Here is a 19,932-nt window from a genome sequence, read left to right on the forward strand (position 1 = left end):
TAGCCCAACCTTTTACACCCCTGATGTTGATGCACTGCACCTGTGTGCCCTCTGTTCCTTGTGGTGGTTGCTCAGTGCCCCTGGGCACTCCAGGGCTCGTTGCTGTCAGTGCTGCTCACCTGCTTTCCACAGCTGCAGCCCACTGGGGATGAGGCTGGACACAGCCCCACTCCCAGTTACCACAAACTGAGTGCCCACAAGCCTCTGGTTTACGGTGCAGGGTTTTTTTCTGTTTATATTCTGTACCATCTCAATCCAGAAAAGAAAAATTGAGCCTAGTCTGAGACTGCTGATACCAGCCACAGGTAAAAATTGAGGTTATCTGGAGATTGGAAGTATCAAGAGAAAGGATATATAAGCATAATGCCTTAAAAAGAAGAAATATAAATGCTGTTTAAAATAATAATCACATTTATAACATAACATTTATAACTAAGTCAGATGTTCGACATTAATAAATGACATAAGGAAGCAATCATATTTATAAAGGAGATATTTATTTCTGAAGATTCAAAGAAGCATTGCACTTTTGCATCTGAAAAGCAAACATTTTACTTGAGGAATCAATAAAAAATAACAGAATAAAAGGGAAGAAACAGCACTATCAGTTCAGAATTTCCAATCTCTTTGCAATTTGCTTCTACTTAAGAACAAGGCTGGTTCTTCAGGGCAATAACTGCATAACATCTCGGGGACTTCACAGGATCAAATAACTTCACAAGTCCAGACCAGGCAATGTTTTCCTGAAAATGACACATGATTGAAGTGCGGAAAAATTTGTTTGACTTATGAGCTAAAATATTGTAATAAGTCCACATTGTGAAATACAAAATTGAAAATAAATAGAATTATCCTAATGCAAAGCAGGAAAACCACTTATATAATAAGAAAATGGGGGGAAAGTTTGTGGTGAAAAAAGGACACCCATAACAGGATCACTTTTAAAGTAATTTAATTCTTTCTGGTGCTATCAAGTGATAGCTTCCCACCTGCTTCATCAATAAAGCTCTGCTTCTTGGTTGAACTAGAGTAAAGAAATTAAGGATCACATCAAACTCATTTTATGTTGCACATTCTACTACTGAAGCTAATTAACTGACTTTTCAAATGAATCAGGCTGGCTGGATCTGGTCATCATGCTGCATTTGGCTTTTATAACTTTTGTTTTTCTTCCTAAAGACATTTTGTGAATCATTCAGTACAAGATTAAATCCATGCATAAATTACATTTAGAAAAGGTGAATTAGTGCTATATGCAGCAAGTTTGATCTCCCACCTTGGAAATCATACATATTTCTATGCCATTTTTAACTGGTTGGCATTTGGGAAAATACATCATTATTTAACTATTTCAAATTGCCTCTCTGTAAAAATACCAGTTAGAACAAAGGCATACATTTACTACAATTCAGTTGTTCCAAGTGCACCGTGACAGAGAATAAAGTGAGTTTTCACTTATGATAAAATGGAGTTGTTAAAATGAAAGGTTTATAGGGGAAAACCACAGCTATTCATATGAATGAGTTTAAACTTTATTTTAAAATTTCACTTTGACCATGGCCCAGAACAGAAGCTGGAAGATGCTACCATTTCCTCTAAGGAAATTATTAGTTGTGTGAAAAATGTTTACTGGTGCAGAAAAAGTATTACCAGCGCTTTCAAGTTAAGCAGGCCAAGCTCCAAATCAGTATTAGAAGAAGCAGTGTAATAAGGGAAGTCATTGTGGAGTAAATGTAGTAGCATTTGCTTATTATATCCCAGATCTATACTCATAAAATATATCCAGGCTGTATGTTAGTCAAATGTACCTCAGCTGACCCATTCAGTTAGCAAAAGTGCACTCTCTCTCATTATTGATCTTAATTAAGAAATAGTAAAAGAAAATCATAAACATTTTGGATCTAGTTCAAAATTTTTTTCGAATATGTTCCAAAGCACATTATTTGAAAGTTCGAGTATTAACAGCACAGTATTTGTTTAGCATTTCCAAAAATTTTAAATTATTAAATATCTCATTATGGTGTATAAAATGAGATTTGATGCATCTTTAATTAATTGATTTTTTACTATCTATTGACTAGTAATTACCATATAATTAAAAGAGCATAAACTTTACTGTTGCTGCTTTGTTGAAAATAAAAACATCTGCTGGGCATATGTTTATACTAAATGGAATGAATGCTTATACTTTTGCAAATATGATGAGAATAATAATTCTGCAACAGAGACTTTTTGTCTGCACAGTAATAAATTGACTGAAATAGCCTCATTTCTGTGATGCAGCCTTTAGGTATCATAAAAGAGAATGCAAAAATACCTGCTCCTTGAGGTAGCAAAGACGATCCAGAAGTATCAAAACTTCTATGCAAGGAGCCAGAACAACCTTCAACTGAAAGAAAGATTAGATGCTATAATCCTTTTGGGAAAGACAGGCAATACACTTCCAAACGGCTACATTTCCTCACAAGAATTCCAGGAAGGTCAATCATTTTTTAGGGGTTCTGTTGTATAAATGTCACCTTGCTAGTTCTCCCTATGGGATGGACATCTTCAAAACAGTTTATATTAAAGATCAAAAATACATGGAATGCCATAAAGTCAGGTAACTATGTTATTTAGTTGTTTTTCAGACATTGTCCAACAAGAAAATAATATTAAATGTAGCAGAACAATTTTAAAGAGGGAAATAATGAATTTCAATAAAAAGAGTTTTTTTATGAAATAACTGCATGGAGACCAGTCTAGATTTAAAAGGAGACTGACATTCCATTTTCCAGTGCAATAATCCCTCTTGAAAAAGAATCTACCATGTGTTCACTTTATTACTTTACTTACACCTAATATAGTTCTGGAATAGGATACGCTCCAAAGTATGGAAGGGGGAACTGCTTTGTTTTTTGAGATTGCATACCACAGTGTGAGACAGTCCACCTCCACATAAAACTTAACAGGGTTTTGTTCTAGACTAGAACATATATATGCAAGGTAGTAGTATTAATCCTACAACTTTTACCATATTAAATGCTTCAAGCTCATTCATTCTGTCCTTGTACTTTTCATAGTAATCCATTATACAGCTGTCTGGGAGCTGCAAGAGATTAAAAAAAGAGATAGCAGAGTTATTGTCGTTACTTTTTCAAGGGAACTTCAGAATTAAATGTTGTCACACTACAAAATAAAATCTGTGTTTCATTTTTTAAATTAGCACTTTGCTAATATTTATAATAATTTTCCAATAGCAGTTTCTCAGTTTTTATTTAGAGTAACTGTTCTTCACACAGCATTTTCCACTGACATGAAATACTGAGATATATCCATTATTCAGAAAACTCCAGTCATCCTTAAATGAGAATTACACAGTGAAGTGGAGAGTGGCCAGCACTGCTGCTATGACTGTAAATGCCACAATTTGGGGCTGAATTTCATACACAGACAGTCCAGGAACTTGACCAAGCCTTTTCAGCCCTTGCTGGCCAGTGCAGCAGAGCAGCTGCTGCAGCTGTGACCATGAGTGCTCTTCACAAAGCATGTTCTCCAAAGGGCAGCCAGACCACCACATCTCCTGGCTTTTGAAGGTCATGATGTGTCTGCTCTGCTGGCCACAGTCCTGGACACTGAACAACACACTTGAGCTGGCCAAAGAAGTGGGAGGTAGGATTGCAGCATTAGTGCTGATGGAGGCTGCTGGGAAGAGCAGAGCTGAAGAGCCTGATGCACTTCTGCAGTACTGGGAGTTTTGCATGATGGCTGTTCTGTCATGGCTATGGAATGAGGGAGTCCAAACTTAGCAGAAAAGTAACAGCTCTGACAGACATGGAGATGTGGCACTGAGGGACATGGCTTAGTGGTGGACTTACAGTGCTGAGTTAACAGTTGGAAATGCTGCTCTCAAAAGTCATTTTCAGCCTAAATGATTCTGTGACAAAAGATGAGGAAAGCTGAAGTGCCTAATAAATTTTTGCACATTTTGTTAGAAGAATCATCTGAGAGCATGTGGTTAATACAGTTGCAAAGAAGTAAAATCTTTGTCTAAAAGAGGGAAACAAACCAGGAAACATTTAAAAATATATAAGTTTTCAAATCAGGTGAATATTATAAACTTTATCCTGGGACAGCCAAGAAGGGACTGAAGTGACCTCCGAACTATTACTCATTGTCACTGAGAAGTTCTCAAAGAGAATATGTCAGACAGATAGCAGATATATGTCTTTTATTATAGAGCAGACACTTTAGATCCAATGTGCTGAAAAAATGGAACAAATAAAGAATTAAACCAGTGAAAGATGAACAAATGAGTAATAATCAACACAAAATCATCAAGAATAAATTACAAGTCAGTCTACTTCACTTGTAAGGAGGGTAAAAGGATTAATGACAGACAAAAACAACTGGTTCTCATATATTTTGACTTCAAAAAGATTTTTGATAACAATTCCCATATAATTTTATAAGCAAATTTGGGAAACAAACTTCAGTATAAAGTACAAAAAGTCAGCAAGACTGTTTGAACGACCATAACCAGAGTGTGGTTCTTAATGTGTCATTGAGCAACTAGAACTGGAGGTCCATTAAGGAATGCAATATTTTCATTAAGAATTCAGACAATAGAACAGAAACCACATTAGCTAAGTCTGCAAATGTGCAACAGGAAGGCACTGCCAGAACTTAAAATAACTTTTGGAAACTGGAGCATTGGTAAGTGAAGAAGTTTGAAATGCTGTGCAGAAAAGCAGAAGGGACCAGGCTCAGGCAGAAATAATCAGCTGTTCAGGATGGGGAGCACCAAAGGACAATCTGGAAGACTGAGCAGATCATAAGCTGAGTGCGAGTCACAGTTGTGCTACTGCAAAAAAAAATCCAAAAAAACCCCAATCACCATTCTGTGACATGTATGAGAGAGCAGCCTGCAAAGTGCAGGAAGTAATCCTTCAACTCTGGCAGTGGAAAAGCTCTAGCTGGAACACTGCATCCATTTTTGGGCATCAGATTTCAAAGAAAGAAATGAACTGTCTGAAAAAGCCCTGAGATAGAAAATAGATCAGAGATCTAGAAAACATGACCTATGAAAAAAGACTCAGAGAACTGGAACTGATGAGGCTAAATGAGACAAAATTGAGAATGGGGATAATAACAGTTCTTACAAGGCTATCACCAAGAAGTAGAGAACAGTTTGTTCACTGTGTCTGTAGTGGATAGGGCATGAACTAATGGGCTTGGATTGCAGCAAAAAAAAACCCCAAACAAACCAGTCAGCCAAAAACATGAAGAAACATTTTCTCTTAGAGGTTAATTAAGGACTGGCAAGGTTGTCAGTCTCAATCACAAGAAGCTTTTAAAAGATTGGACAAATACTATTTTCAGGAATGATGCATAATTCTAACTCTGCTTTAAAAGATGAGATCAGAAAAAACTTTTGTAGTATTTCAGTCTTATTTTTTTAATTTAGAAAGTACATTCTCCCAGTTGCAAAGGCAAGGCTGAGTAGCTTATCCAGCAGTACTAATGTGGACTAACAAGAATTTTTTTGGTCTTATTGCTATTTTATTTCCTGTGAAGCTGTGCAAACATTTTAGAGTTCTTTTTGTTTTTCTCTTCCCCTCTAAACAGTCAAACCAACTAAAATATACTGGTCATGAAATAAACAAAATAGTTTATTTAACCTCTGCCCTATAAGCTTTTCATTTCAACTGAGTATTAATAGGGTTTTAGTATAATGGATTTTTGAAATTACAGACTATTTGGAATTAAAATACAAAGATCTATATTTGGAAAAATGTGATCTTGGAACCTTTCTGCTTTTGCTTCCTTTATGTTCTCCATTTTTCAAGATGAAGCATTCAAATTAAAAGAAAACAAGCTGTGAAATGTTTGGCAAATAAAAAGTGGGTCAAAAATGTCTCTTGCACACTGCTGTACTCAAGTATGTGCTTTTCCATTCCTTCCCTGCCTACCACACATTCTGACTGAACATATCCTGCTGCACTGGACATGGACTAGGTACTATTCCAAGCTGTGCCTCACATAACAGTTTGGTGAGCAAACCAATTCAGTGCAATAGGTCAGCTGGAAAAGAAAGTGTCCATTGACTGAAACTGCAACAGCTTTCCACCTGCCTTCGGTAGCTAACACAAACTTCAGCTCTCCTTCTAAGGTGAAGTGGGAGTAGTTTACTCTTGGCATTTTTGAAGAGGAATTGTACTTCCACATGCAAAGCAAGCCCCATTCAGCCACTAAAGTTGTCCAAGCAACTGTTCTCTATGTTGTCACTCATTTGTGTATCAAAAAAATTTCTTCATATATATGCATTGAACTTTTTTCTTACATTTTGATGTTGATACCATAAATATGACAAAACTCAAATATATACATTTATCTTAATAATGACTCTGCATTCAAAGATCTTGCTTTTGTTACTGATACTGAAGTGACCTTCATTTCATTTTGGGAGTATTTCCTCCCTGATACAGCTACAATGTCTCCTGCTCTTTATCAGGTTGTCAACAAAAGGGCCTTGTCTCTTTGCATTGTGATGGTGGTGCAAGCTTTCTTTGGAACTGATTTATTTGTGGATTGATGTGGTCACTTCAACAGCCAGAACAAGCAGGACAACCTGGCAAGGTCTCCAGTGACCTACTTGTAACAGTACCATATAGGTATACCATATATATACCTTAAATACCATGTGGTGCAGATGGCACTAAGCACGAGGCATAGGGCTGACTGATCCTTTGTGAATGCAGTGATCTGTTGTGAAAGCAGCAGAGCTCTGAGAGCATGTGAGATACCACACACCTGAGCACAGCCACCTTGGACTGCAGTCCCACAGGCATGCTGATAGAGCACGGGCTGAAAAGATGTTCAGGCACAAGGTGTGGGGCAATTACTGATACCACACTTCATGTTTGTTCAGAGAGGATTTTTTCAGCTCTGTATCCTTTCCTAGACTAAGAGTATTTTCACTGAATCAAAGTCTCTTTTACTGCTCAATGCTGCACATGTCCTCCAGAGAAGCAACAGCCTAAGGATGCTATTCCACAGTCTGTTAGATGAAATTCCTCTTTGCTACCTCAGAGGGACTGCTTCTTCCTGCACTGACTGCACAATTCCATGTTTCCTCTCTCTACTTGCACCAGCACTATCAGGAACACTAATGAGAGAACAAGAGAACTGTAAGGCAATCCTTCTAGCAGAGCAGTGACTTAGATCAGTTCAAAACATTTGGGAGAACATACCTAACAGGAAATTTTATAACTTTTCCATGACTAAGGTAGTTAAAAATAACGTAATGTTATATATTGTAAAACAACGTAAAACAGATAATGAAATTACTGAAAGACTTAAGTTTATTTAGAACTTTGTTTAAAATGCACTTCAAATGAATGGAATCTATATTATTTATAATTATACCTAATTGAGATACAAGTCACATCTCTCAGGACTCCTTGTCAGAGTAAAATGCTACAGTGCCACAACCGGGATAATATTTTGTCTATGTGAAAAACAGTTATGCTTAAAAACAGCATTACACTTTATAGAGTGCTATGCAAGTGCTACCTGAGCCCTCATTTAGTACTTCCCTAACTAACAAAGGACACAGGAAGTCTGTGAGATGGAATTCCTTCTGTCCAAGAAAACAGTGAAGAAAGTCAGCTCTTCAACAATTGTAAAATGCATTAAGTGTGTAAATCCATGTAGTACTTTCATTTTTTGACTGCTTTGACTGTCTCAGTTAATTGCTGTTTCAGGATTCAGGGGAAAGTGGAGAGCATTGTTTTGGCTTTGGCTCCGTGTTTGCCCAATGGCTGAACACAATAAAACACACCAAATTACAAATATTCTTAGCAAAGACCAACCAGTTTCAGATATTCACTGTCATTTCAAGATATCCACACTGATACTGGTTGTGGGGTAGACTTTAAGATAGTAAGAAATCTTAAGCTAAAAGTCCCTCTCTTCCCCATTTCTTGCAAAAATTCTTGTTAGTTCCCACTACAGCTGCATATATTCAGGTTAGCTCATGTCTTAATGTATTACACAATTCCACTACTGACAGTTTCCCAGTCTTGAGTGGCTTTCCAACACTTTTTAAAGCAAGAGAAAATTAAACCACACAATAAGCTTCACGCTATCTCCCTTCACTTGCAAACTGCATTTCATGATATTCCATGAGTCACTGCGGAGAATTACAAGTCAAGGACAGCCTATAGTAAGCTAAGAGTAATCCATCTCCACTTATCAAATGTAAAAAAACCCCAAACTTGTCTGATAAAAATTAAGCAATTAGTGGGAAAAAAAGTATTTTTGCACAAATTCTTATTTCAGTATTGTCTACCAGCTTTCACACTCAAAATTAAATAGTCTGGAGTTTCCAAAAGCACCAAGTCAATAGATTCCAAAGGCTGTCAGACACATATCCAGGCCTTAGCTTTGTAAGCACTTTTTCCATTTAATCACCTTAAGCTAGTCCCCTTGAAAGATCTTTTGCTAATCTACTCCAGTAAGAACAGGACACCAGGAAACCTAAAGAGTTTTGAGTTTTCTTTCTTAAAAATTCTAGAAATACATAAATACGTATATGAGGACTTTTTGCCTTGGCATGCTATTTGTAGCACTTATTGCCTTAAGCAGCAATCAGATCTGTTAATAAAGAGGCTTCATTTTAAATGCATTTGCAAAGCAGCTACAAACAGCTGAAACATGTTCCGATCTGAAGAGGAAGTAATTGCTCTTGTTGCTTGAAAGCAAAAAGGCTAACAAGTATCAGAGGGGCCAGCTACTACTAGGAGAGAGGACAGGAATGAATGCTCCATTCTCCCAAAAGAGAGTTCTCCATTCACATTAATTAGGTAAAACAGTGAACAAAAGGAAAAAGAAATCTTGGGATAGAAATAATGTCTCCAAAATCTATGTGACCCTTAATGCTCTGTCTGTACAACACAGAGTCTGTAGGAACAGAGTGAACTATGACAAAGGAAACAATCAGAACAAAATACTGCTTTGGTACGTATCCAATTACTGCAGCCCTGTGCAGACATCCCTAGATATGGCCCTCTACAAGCCCAAAGGAGCAGCCTCACTTTCACAAGCCCATGGGGAACTTCAACCACACCAGTATCTGCTGGAGGGACAACACAGCAGGGCATAAGCAACCAGGAGGTTCCTGGAATGCATTGATGGGTACTTCCTTCCCACAGAAGGAATGGGGAGTCAATGCTCTCAATTCTCACCAATAAGGAATGCCTGGTGGGGAATGTGAAGCTCAAGGGGAAGCCCTGACTGCAGTGACCATGAAATGGTAGAATTCAAGGTCCTTGGGGCAGCAAGAAGGGCACACAGTAAACTAAATATCCTGGACTTCAGGAGGCCAGACTTCTGGGATCAGCTTGACAGAGTACCATGGCATAAACCCCCGGAGGGAAAAGAGGCCCATTAAAGCTGGTTAATACTCCAAGCTTAAAGAGGAAGTAAAGCAAAAGTACCATGAGGGCAGCAGGGAGGAACAATGATCTTCTAGCCAAACTAAACAGCAAAAGGGAAGGCTATCAAGAGTGGAAGCAAGAGCAAGTACCGGGGAGGAACACAGAGATATTGTCCAAGCACCAAGGGATCGAGTTAGGAAAGACAAAGCTGTCATAGAATTAAACTTGACTGACATCAAGAGCAACAAGTAAAGCTTTTATAGGTACATGTGCACACTGTCCAGAACAGGAGACTGGTTACACAGCTTATGGAGAATGCTGAGATAACAACTTTTTTTTTGACTGAGTCTTCACCAGCAAGAGTTTCAGCCACCCCACCTGAGCTTCAGAATACAAAGGCAGGGACTGATGAAGAACTGCTCACTGTAGGAGAAGATGAGGCTCAAGAACATCTTAGGAGCCTGAAGATGCACAAGTCCATAGGACCTGATGAGATACATCAAGGAACTGGCAGAAGTTGCTAAGACACTATCCAGCATATTTGAGAAGTCATGTCAGCCTAGTGAAGTTCCCATGGAAAAAGGGGAACATAATCCATAACTCATTTTCAAAAAGGAAAAAGACTCAATGCCTGGGTGGCTACAGGTCAGGCAGTCTCACCTTGATGCCTAAGATCATGCATCAGATCCTCCTGAAAACTGTGCTATGACACATAGAAAATAAAGAGGTGATTGGTGACACCAACATGGTCATTGATAGAAAATTGTGCCTTCAAATCTGGTGGCCTTCTATGAAGGGGTTACAGCATTTGTAGATAAGGAAAGAGCAACTGACATCATTCAGTTCCTGGACTTGTGCAAAACATTTCCCATTATCCCACGTGACATCCTCGTCTCTAAACTGGAGACCACTGGGTGGGTAAGGAATTTGCAGAATGGCTGCACTAAAAGAGTTGTGGCCAGCAGGCTAAGAGTGCTGGGGCTGTGCAGCCTGGAGAAATGAAGGCTCCAAGGAGACCTAAAAGCACCTAAAGGGGACCTACAAGACAGGTGGAGAGGGACTTTTCACAAAGGCATGTAGTGACAGGACAAGGAAAATGCCTTTCAAATGAATGAGGATAAGTTTAGATTACATAAGGAAGAAATTCCTCACTATGGGGGTGCTGAGACATGGCACAGGTTGCGCAGAGAAGCTGTGGATGCCCCATCTCTGGCAGTGTGCAAAGCCAGGCTGGGTGGGGCTTTCAGCAACCAGTGAAAGGTGTCCCTGCCCACAGCAGGGGGGTTGGAACTAGATGATCATTAACATCATTTTATGATCCATGGCTCAGAGAGCAATTCCATTAATTCTGAAGCTATAAGCAATATAACCATACCTGTGAAGCATCATGCTCACACTACAAGACCTTTCCCTGCCCTCACAGAATGAGAATGTTTTGTCAGAAATTCAGTAGTCATGGTTTAAACCTCATTTTTACTACTGAAGTGATGTGTGAAGAGAATGGTCCTGTACCAAGACAGAAAAAAGGATTTCATTTGCATCTACGTGTTTAATTGACAGACTCTCCCACACTAAAAAAGAAACATCTTGGATGGAGGAAATTACTTTGGCTCACTTAATAGGAAACTTCAGCCCTTGAACTGTAATTCTTTACAGTGAATGGTGCTAGGTTATTGATAAATGCCTTTTTTGTTTTGGTAGAGAAACTGTTATACTATGTTGTCTCACTCTAACTCATTTCTGACTGAGACTCTTTTTATAAAGAGTCTAATTCTTGCTTCACATAAGCAAAAACTTCATATCTATTTCACAAAGGAAAGACACAGAGGGGTTTCTTCACATGAATTATTGGCAGGATTCAATAACTTATTTTACTTAAAATCAACAGCCAAAAAAACCTTAGTATTTGGATAATTATGCCTGGTGAGTCTTTACCAGTGTAACATTTAGCAAAGGGCACACACTTACAAAAATGAGTATCAAGGCAGGTTAGGTGCTCTACATACTTGCACTCTTTATCCTGCCTCCACAACTGTCCACACTGGAAAATGACTGGATTGCACAGGGCTACCTTTTGATCAGAAACAGAGGTATTGGTGTGTATAAAGGAAGCAGCTGTGAGGCTTATCATGAACCATTAAGTTTAGAAGAGTGTTTACATCCCACAGTACAGATTCAGCTTCAGTGATAAAAACCATGCAAGATTTTACCATACATGACAAGCTACCAAACCCTGGCAGGGACTCCTAAAAACAGTGCCTCTACTCCTCTATTTTCCTTTCCAGTACTTTTATTATCATACAGAGATGAAATTCTGTTTAATATTCTGATAAGCCTAGTAAAAGACTGGAGACTCACAGTTTCTTGACTTCTGTATTTTAGAAAACATCTTTGCACATGTGAAACAGAGACCCATATGGAAACAATTTTTTCTCATAGTTCTCTGGTTGTATTACACAATGTCACTAAGTTTTTGCTTTTTAAATATAACCTAAATACATTTATGCATTAAGAAAATTACTGCCTCCTTTTTTTTTTTTGGTGAATGACAAGGACATTTTTGTCTATTTTGGAAGTGTGCTTCATATATGCTTGCTCCCACCTTACATTCTTCCCAATGCATTGGTTTTTGTCCACTGCCAGAGACAAAGTACACATTTGGTCTGTGCAGTACAGCTGCTCCTTTGTTCATTTCTAAATAGAGCTAAAAACCCAAATTCCACATAAATTTCTCTTTGATTTTGTTGTCTTTCAAAGCAAATGTTTAGGCTTCATCACATTTCTAGCTATGTAAGTATTTTTTTTTTCTGAAGAGAGGCATTTAACACATTCTCCAATATTGTGTAGATACAGTGATGACTCCGCCATGAAAACTGCAGGGTCAGGACCAGTGTTAAGGGAGCAGTAACAACTTTCCTCTCAGTAGTATCAAAATAGCACTGGTTTCGTGCTGCTGCAGATTTCAATATAGCTGGGAAATAAAAAATAATATTGTTTACATCAGCATAAAATCCAGTCTTCAGTATGCAGCCAGCTGCACATAAAATGAGGAGAAACATGAGCAAAAGTAAGCATTTATTTGAATCAGGTCTTTAGCAACCACATAAATGTGCAGCTTGAAGTAGTGTTGACAGACATCTTTGTCTCAGGGCGACCTGCATTTGTCCAGACCCTTCTTAGCAAAAGACAACATATCAAAATCAGACCTCTTGACACAAATTTTCTATGCTTACTGGTTTTAAGGAAAACAGTGAACAAATCTGCAGTAGCAGAGTTCAATCAATGATCTTGTGAATGATTATTATACAAACAGTCCACTATTGCTTTTGGGTGACTGTACACACATGAAGAAAGACATAATTTTATTTCTAGCTGGGGTGAACGCATCTTGTTAGTGCTATTCATACAGAAAAGCAAACAGGTAACTACATTCTCTAGTTATGATTAGCTAACTACAGAATTAAATATAATCCTTTTAAAATACAGCACACTTCAGGCATAAGTCTTTTTCTTAATGCTGTCAGGATGATTTCAATGTCATTTGAATTTACTCGCTTATTTGGTTTTGCCTGTTTCTCCTAGCTCATGCTTTGATGTGCCCGGCAGATTTTAAGTGATTTGACATTTTGACTACAGGTTTTAAACATTACCAGAGACTGCAACAACCTTTACCTTAAATATTTTACATGCTTGCCACTCCCACTTTTCCTTTGATTGTACTTAATTTGTTAACAATCTGTCTAGTACTCTCTAGTGTCTCCTTTGCACAACTTGTTCTCACAACATGGTTGTGATCTTCACACAGTCATATTCTGTGCCTAATGCTATGTTGCCATCTGTTGACCAATTGAGCAGTTGTAGGACTAAGAATAAGACAAGATACTCAGGGACATAAATAAAATCTCAAAATTATTTTAAATCTCTACTTTATATTTCCTTTTTTTTCTCTAACAAAGTGATTTAAAATCTTCATCTGTTTCCTTAACATTTACTAATTTAAAGGTATTAAGTCTTCAAATATAATGTTCACACAGCAATATATGACATAAATCAACTCAATGGCTCAAACACTGCATTGTGGTGCTGACTTAAGAAATTATATGGATATAACAATTTCATACAGTCACTAGTGACTCACCTTTGAATCATCCAGTTCCAACTTTTTCAGAGACCGTCTGACATAATCTACGAAGGAGGATGATTTGGAGAAGGTTTTTCCAACATGTCGATCACTGCAAACACAGTACTGAGGTGTAGGCTTTTATACATCCAACAACAAAGTTCAGATATTTTTATCAGGAGAAATGAATCAGTTGGATGGCTACTACTGCCAAGTTAGTAACAACTTTTCTTTTTCCTCCTTCCACTTAAAACAATCTAGCTAACACTGAAGTAACTTCTAGACACAGCAACTGTGTAATTGTATTATGGTTATAATACAGTTATTATTTTACCTAAAACTCTGAGACAGTTGAAGTTTCTTTTTAAATTCTTCACTAACATTTTTTATTTCCTTATATGAATGACAAAATTATTATTTCCAATGACACATTTCCTTCTATACTTCTAAATTACTTCCATAATCTACCATGATCCTGCTGTAATTTTTTTAATAGCAACCACTGAACTGAAAAAATGTCACTTTTGCTTGTTACCTGGTGTTCTTATCCTTTCAATTTTTATTGCACTAAATGATGCCAGAACTCTGTCCTGTTCACAACTCAATAGCTTGCACTTCAAGCCAGACAAAAATGTGTGTTGTTTCAAAAAATACACTAAAATAATTCACAAAAACTTAAAAAATATATAGGAAGAAGGAATCCTAGCAGACCACTCATATTTGCTCTCTTCTCTGTGCTTAAAATATCTTGGAGAAAAAACACACAAAGGTTTTTTTTATGTCTGAATTCACTTTCTTGACTGAGTCTAACATTTCTCTTCTAGAGTAGGGGTGAAATATTCAGGTACAGAATTTTCAGCTACTGAATAACTTAACAAGAAATACACTCTCCTCGCACCCTCTCAGTGAAAAACTGAACAGAAGTATCTTAGTATCTTACTTTTCTCCCTCTTTGCTCTTAGTAAAACCTATCTCCTTACCTAAAACCAGAACAAACAGCTGAAGCCAACAGAAAGATTTCAAAAGATTTCACTCAGTGGCAGTTCTAATGCTGTTTAGCTGTCAAGGACCCTCATTCATTGAAAAGAATTTTTGCTGTCATATTTAATATTCAAATGCACCTAAACATTTAGGCTGATGCAGACTGAGAATCAGTTATTAATTATGTTGTTACATCATTCCTAGGAAGATGGGCATTTACATCTTGCTCAGAAAAAAACCCAAAACATGGGGGGTAGACAGGTCTTTCCAAGGTAGTCGTTGTGTTCATTACTGACATATAATCTTAATTATTTCCTCCAAATTATACTTCCTTCAAAAATTGAAAAATCTACCACACAGTTTTTCTTTTCTCTGCAATTTAGAAGCCATGACTTTTTGCGTGATATTGTATGCAATTTTAAAATAAAGAAGCATTTCTTCTTTCAGGAATTTGACCTTCTGAAGGGTAAGCTGTCTGACTGACTCTACATCCAGCAAAAGTTTTAAGAGTATTTGTATTAGCACTTATTTTAGATCAGGAGTATACTTCTGAAGTGAATTTTCTGGTTTTTCCCGCCTCTCATGCCTTGGCTCACACTGTGAAATAGTATCAGAGCTCAAAAAATGGGTTATTTTCAAACTAAATTAAACTGGAAGGTGTGCTTCTGGATGTGCTCCAAGTGCTAACAGGCATACATCCCACAGAATAAGATAAAATCTAATCCAACTGCAACCACAGAAGAGTATAATATAGATGTCAGATCCTCAGCAGCAGCTCTCCAAATCCCATTCCTACAAGGAAGCAGCATTTGCCAGTGTAGGCACAGGCAGTGAGTAGCTCTTTAGAGCCATGATGGCCATCAAGCCGTCAGCAGTTTTACTCAGGACAAACAGAAATGCCTTTTTCCATCTGCACTATCAAAGCTGCCAGGACTTCTGCATGACAGGGTAGCCCAGGACTGCGCTGACTTTTCAGTGCATTTGCTGAGTATTCTCAGGTGAAGATGTGCTTTACCTGTGTACCCAGTAGCAAAGGGGGCCTATTTCAGCTACAGGTAAAGGAAGGGCAATACATTTGTGATGTGGATTGAGGATGAGCAAAAATGGCATTTTAATACCAATGTGTACATACAACCTGATGAGACTGATTCCTACATCCCTCTGCTCTCCAAAACATACTTTCTCTACAACACAGAGGTGGAAGAGAATCAGATCAATCTTTAGTTGGTATTCTGTGAATTCAGAGCTTCCTACCTTTTGGTGACACCATAAATTTCTTCTATAATAACCTGAAGAACAGCTCGATAAAACAATGATTCTGTAGGCAGCTGCAAAAAGTTTTACAACAGCAAGGATTTAAAATTGGCACTGAAATTAGGATCCGAGTAACAAAACCAGTATTGGCTTCCCTAACTATTTACTGAGTTATATACTTTACAACTGGTCATACCAGATTTAAGAGGATAATTTACTAATGTTCTTGCATCCAGTTAAAATTATGTTTTTAAGTCAGATTCTAACGTAACCATAAATGCAAGAAAGAAAAAAGAAAAAAACTCCCAGACTCTCTTGATGGAAAGACAACAGAGGAAAATGCACTGTTCATGATCTGAATTCTAATATGCAAAATAAACAACAATTATCTAGGTTGTTTTGAAGACAAAAGGAGTAATTACCTAGCTGAATGATCTGCAATCAGACTGCAGCCTGAACCATGTAGAAAGTACTATGCTAAAAAAAATAATACTAAGAAGTTCATACATTTGTCTATGGAAAATATGTTTGCATAAAACCAGTTAATGACTGCCAATTAAAAATACACAGAAAAAGACTGCTGGGGTCAGTGGGCTTACTGAATATGGAAAGAAGTCTTTCAGCCTGGCCTTTTAAATACTTAAACAGTTGGTGCCCACCATCCCTTAAGGATAACTTGCACAACAATAAATCAAAATATTCACAGACAAAAAATATACAGGGATTAAAAATGAGAATGATGATGTTTCTAACAGGTTCAAGCTTTTGTCATAACAATGTCTATTTTTACATTAGTTGATAAAACATTGGGATAGAGTGATCCAAACCAGGAATATAAGAAGGACATTTGCACTGAATTTATGCATTAGCTGAAAGATAGCAAAGGAAGTTAGGAAGGTTTGATGCCTTAAATTTTAAACTGAGCTTTTTTTTTTTTCTCTGACTCTTAATTGTAAAAAGAAAACAGATTCACTAAGTACAAGCACAGCAATAAAAATGTGATTTTGTGATGACACATGCTATCTATCAGGATTTGACATAGTGTAGGCCAGTATTTCAGATTCCAGATATGCAGAAGTTCAATAAAAGGCCATGGATTAAGAACATTCAAGGGGGAAAAACACATTTTATCTTAGAATGGCTAAAATAAACAGTATTACTTACCATTTGGCCAACTGCAACTCTCTCCAAAGCCTTTAAGAGTCAAGGAATTAAATTGCTGATATGTTTATTCTTTATCATAACATTTTATAAACACATTGTATAAAAGTCAGAGGAGATGACATTTAAAAAGATTAATGGTGTGACATAACATGAGCTTGCACACTTTAAAGTGTTAATACCTTTAGGCACTCATAAGCAGCTACTCCTGTTATTTTGGTTTATTTATAGGAGAAGCAATGACATCCAACTGTGTGGAAATATATACATGGAAAATTGGCTTGTTTTTCTTTCTATTGTACAAGAGTTTCAGAGGATTACTTTCTGTGAAAGTGTTAAAAGCAAATGCATTTTTCTTGAATATATTTCTACCGAAGTACAAGTAATACATTTTGCATATTTAATTATTTAAAAGTAAATACTAGTTCAATAGATAATATTAGTTTTAATCACTACTACTCAGACTGCTGATATACAGGCAAATAAAGTAACTTCAGAGAGACTGCAGTTTAAAATACTGTGCATTATCTTTCACTAGAGTCTTCATACTATAAATGCTGATGTAGATGTGAGACTACTTGATTTTTATCATGCATAGTGATAAAGAACAACAGATATTTAGAAGCATGTAATACTCCTTCACAGTTGAAAAGATAGTGTGCCCACAAAATTTTCAACAGTTTTAAAGATCATAGCAGAAGTGAAGACAAAACCTCAGTATCTGATTATCTGATGCTACATCAAAATAGGTAGCAAACCAAAAATGCCTCATCATTTACAGATTATTATCACCTTTATTCCCAAACTTCACTACAGTAAATAAGACTGCCTGTTACACAACCACCCACACTTCCTTCTCTTTGTGGTAGAACTGATCTGGTATTTCACACTGCTCTTGAAACAAAGTCCACATAGCTGCAGCTCCTCCATTCATGGCCTTGGCCAGCTATCAGGTTTGCCTTCTGCTGCATAAGCTCTTACAGCAGCATCCATCTGCTGCTGCTGAGGAGATGGATATGGCATCCAAGATATGTTATTGTAAGGCTCTGAAGCTGGAACTCTTGCCCAACACCTCTGGGCCTTGGTAATTCAACCTATTTGAACTCTGAGTGTCATTGCTCAGCAGACTTTCTGCTAACCAGCCATTAGCCCAAGAAATGTGGGTGCTTAGTGGCTCTGTGCTGGCTCCCTTGTACATCCTACATGGCAAGGAAAATCCTAGTCATGAAAAATGCATATGGACAAATACAGACATAAGAGGAGAAGTATCTAGTTACACAGGAGAACTCTTTGCCTTTTGTGAATATTCAAACAAAAAGTTTTTAATTGCCAAATTTCTGTGATTTGTGAGAAATCTAAAATAGATATATACAGGAAGATCAGTACTCTCTTGGGGGCCATTTGCTTTTAAAATTTATCTTCCTACCACTGCTGAAAAACAACCCAACCTTTTTCTTTCCAAAAGAAATGGAATAGGAAACAACTAATGTGTCAGCTAAGGAAGGACTGGTATTGTATGACACTGACAAGAAAAAGAGAAAAGGCAAATCCCTTTAGAAAGCACTTCTGCTGAGTTTTACAGCTCCATCTCTAAAATGAACAATTCTTTTCCTTTACTTTGCCAAGGGTAACACATTTAAGCTTTATGCATCCTTAACAACTGTCCTCCTATATTTTCTCCTGACAGCATTTAATTATCATGGTAGTTCAAGTTTACATAACCTCAATACATTAGTCCACACTGAGTCTTTAGTCTATACTCTTCTCTGTAATGGAGGTACAGACCTAGCAGCAGAGCTTAGCTAGAACCTGATGTGATTTATCTGAGTACCATAAATTAAAAATTAATAGAGGGAAGGAATAGTAGTCTTCTAACTGAAACAGTGGTGAAAATTTTCAGTACCTACCTGTTTTTTCAAATTAGACAACAGCTCATCATTCTATCATGATGAGGCTAAGTCTTTAAAAAAGTACTTCTTCTCTTGGTGCAATGTTAAAAAGAAGTTTCCAGACTCTTAAACTACATGGATTTTTAGAGCTCCTCTAGTTTTTGGAATAGGCAGGGTTGTTCAGGTTTTAAACAGTTAGAACATTCAATATTGTGAATCATGAAGGCATTGAGGGAGTTACTGATTGCAATCCTTCTAAAATTACCTTGTTTCTCCCTAAGTCCTTGGCCAAGAACTATAATCCTAAGGGGTTACCTTGTTTAGGTTTCAGCAAAGCTTTGGCCTTTCTGTCCACTCTTAAAATACATTTATATCAATACTCATTTTTTCATGCCTCCAGCAAGTATAAAATTTATAAAGCTGGAAGGTCAATACTATATTTTTTTAGATATAATTCATCATGCTTACAGCATTAATGATGTTATCCTGTAGATTCTTGGATTAAAGTCATGGCTTCAGGATCAGAAGCCAAAAACAATGAATCCTGTAACATCTGGACAAAGCTCTCAGTAGAAAAAGAAAGGAAGGGGAATCATACCAAGCATGCTGACATCCGAGCATTGCGACCACAGCACCAGCCTTTGTCCTTCAAGTACTGACACATGGGAAATCCCCAGACTTGGTCGTGGCATTCTGCAATATGGAGTTAAAAAACAAAGGCACAGCTTTTCCTCTTACAGACTACACAGTGGACTGAGCAAGATGAACAGTAGGTAATGTAGTAGAAACACTTAACTACTCTCATCCAGTACCAAAACTTGTGGTGGTGCTACAAAAAACATGTTTTCCCTGCAACAGATGTTTCTGGTTTATGCTGAATTGCTGATAATTTCACATTTTCCAAAACAATTTTAAGTGACTGCCCTTTACAAAAATCCACGAAAAAAACAGTCAAAGGGACAAGAGAAAAGTCTGCAGATACTCATGGCAACCTACACCATGCCATGAATCACAAGATGTAGGCCAAGCAGTCATTCCATGCAGCAGGGCTTCAGTACCACTTCTCATTGTCTTCTTATTCTATCCCAAACATCTTTCAAACATCACA

At 37.3% G+C, this 19,932-nt stretch overlaps 1 protein-coding gene across 3 annotated transcripts in view; it reads right to left on the minus strand.

Annotated features, from left to right (window-relative positions):
- Nucleotides 1–526: 526 nt before the first annotated feature.
- The window catches only part of METTL25 (methyltransferase like 25), a 46,089-nt gene continuing 26,683 nt past the window's right edge, over nucleotides 527–19,932 (minus strand). For 2 of the 3 annotated variants that reach the window (XM_074539656.1, XM_026797869.2), the window contains exons 6-12: nucleotides 19,423–19,517; nucleotides 16,939–16,968; nucleotides 15,775–15,848; nucleotides 13,558–13,651; nucleotides 3,014–3,088; nucleotides 2,318–2,389; nucleotides 527–743 (exon numbers count right to left, since the gene is read on the minus strand). In XM_074539656.1, the coding sequence (XP_074395757.1) occupies nucleotides 645–743; nucleotides 2,318–2,389; nucleotides 3,014–3,088; nucleotides 13,558–13,651; nucleotides 15,775–15,848; nucleotides 16,939–16,968; nucleotides 19,423–19,517 (539 nt within the window). In that variant the 3' untranslated portion in view covers nucleotides 527–644. The remainder of the gene's footprint in view (nucleotides 744–2,317; nucleotides 2,390–3,013; nucleotides 3,089–13,557; nucleotides 13,652–15,774; nucleotides 15,849–16,938; nucleotides 16,969–19,422; nucleotides 19,518–19,932) is intronic. The other variant, XM_074539657.1, reaches the window with a different exon arrangement.

The sequence above is a fragment of the Zonotrichia albicollis genome, chromosome 4 (assembly GCF_047830755.1).
Source record: "Zonotrichia albicollis isolate bZonAlb1 chromosome 4, bZonAlb1.hap1, whole genome shotgun sequence".
Classification (NCBI taxonomy): Eukaryota; Metazoa; Chordata; class Aves; order Passeriformes; family Passerellidae; genus Zonotrichia; species Zonotrichia albicollis.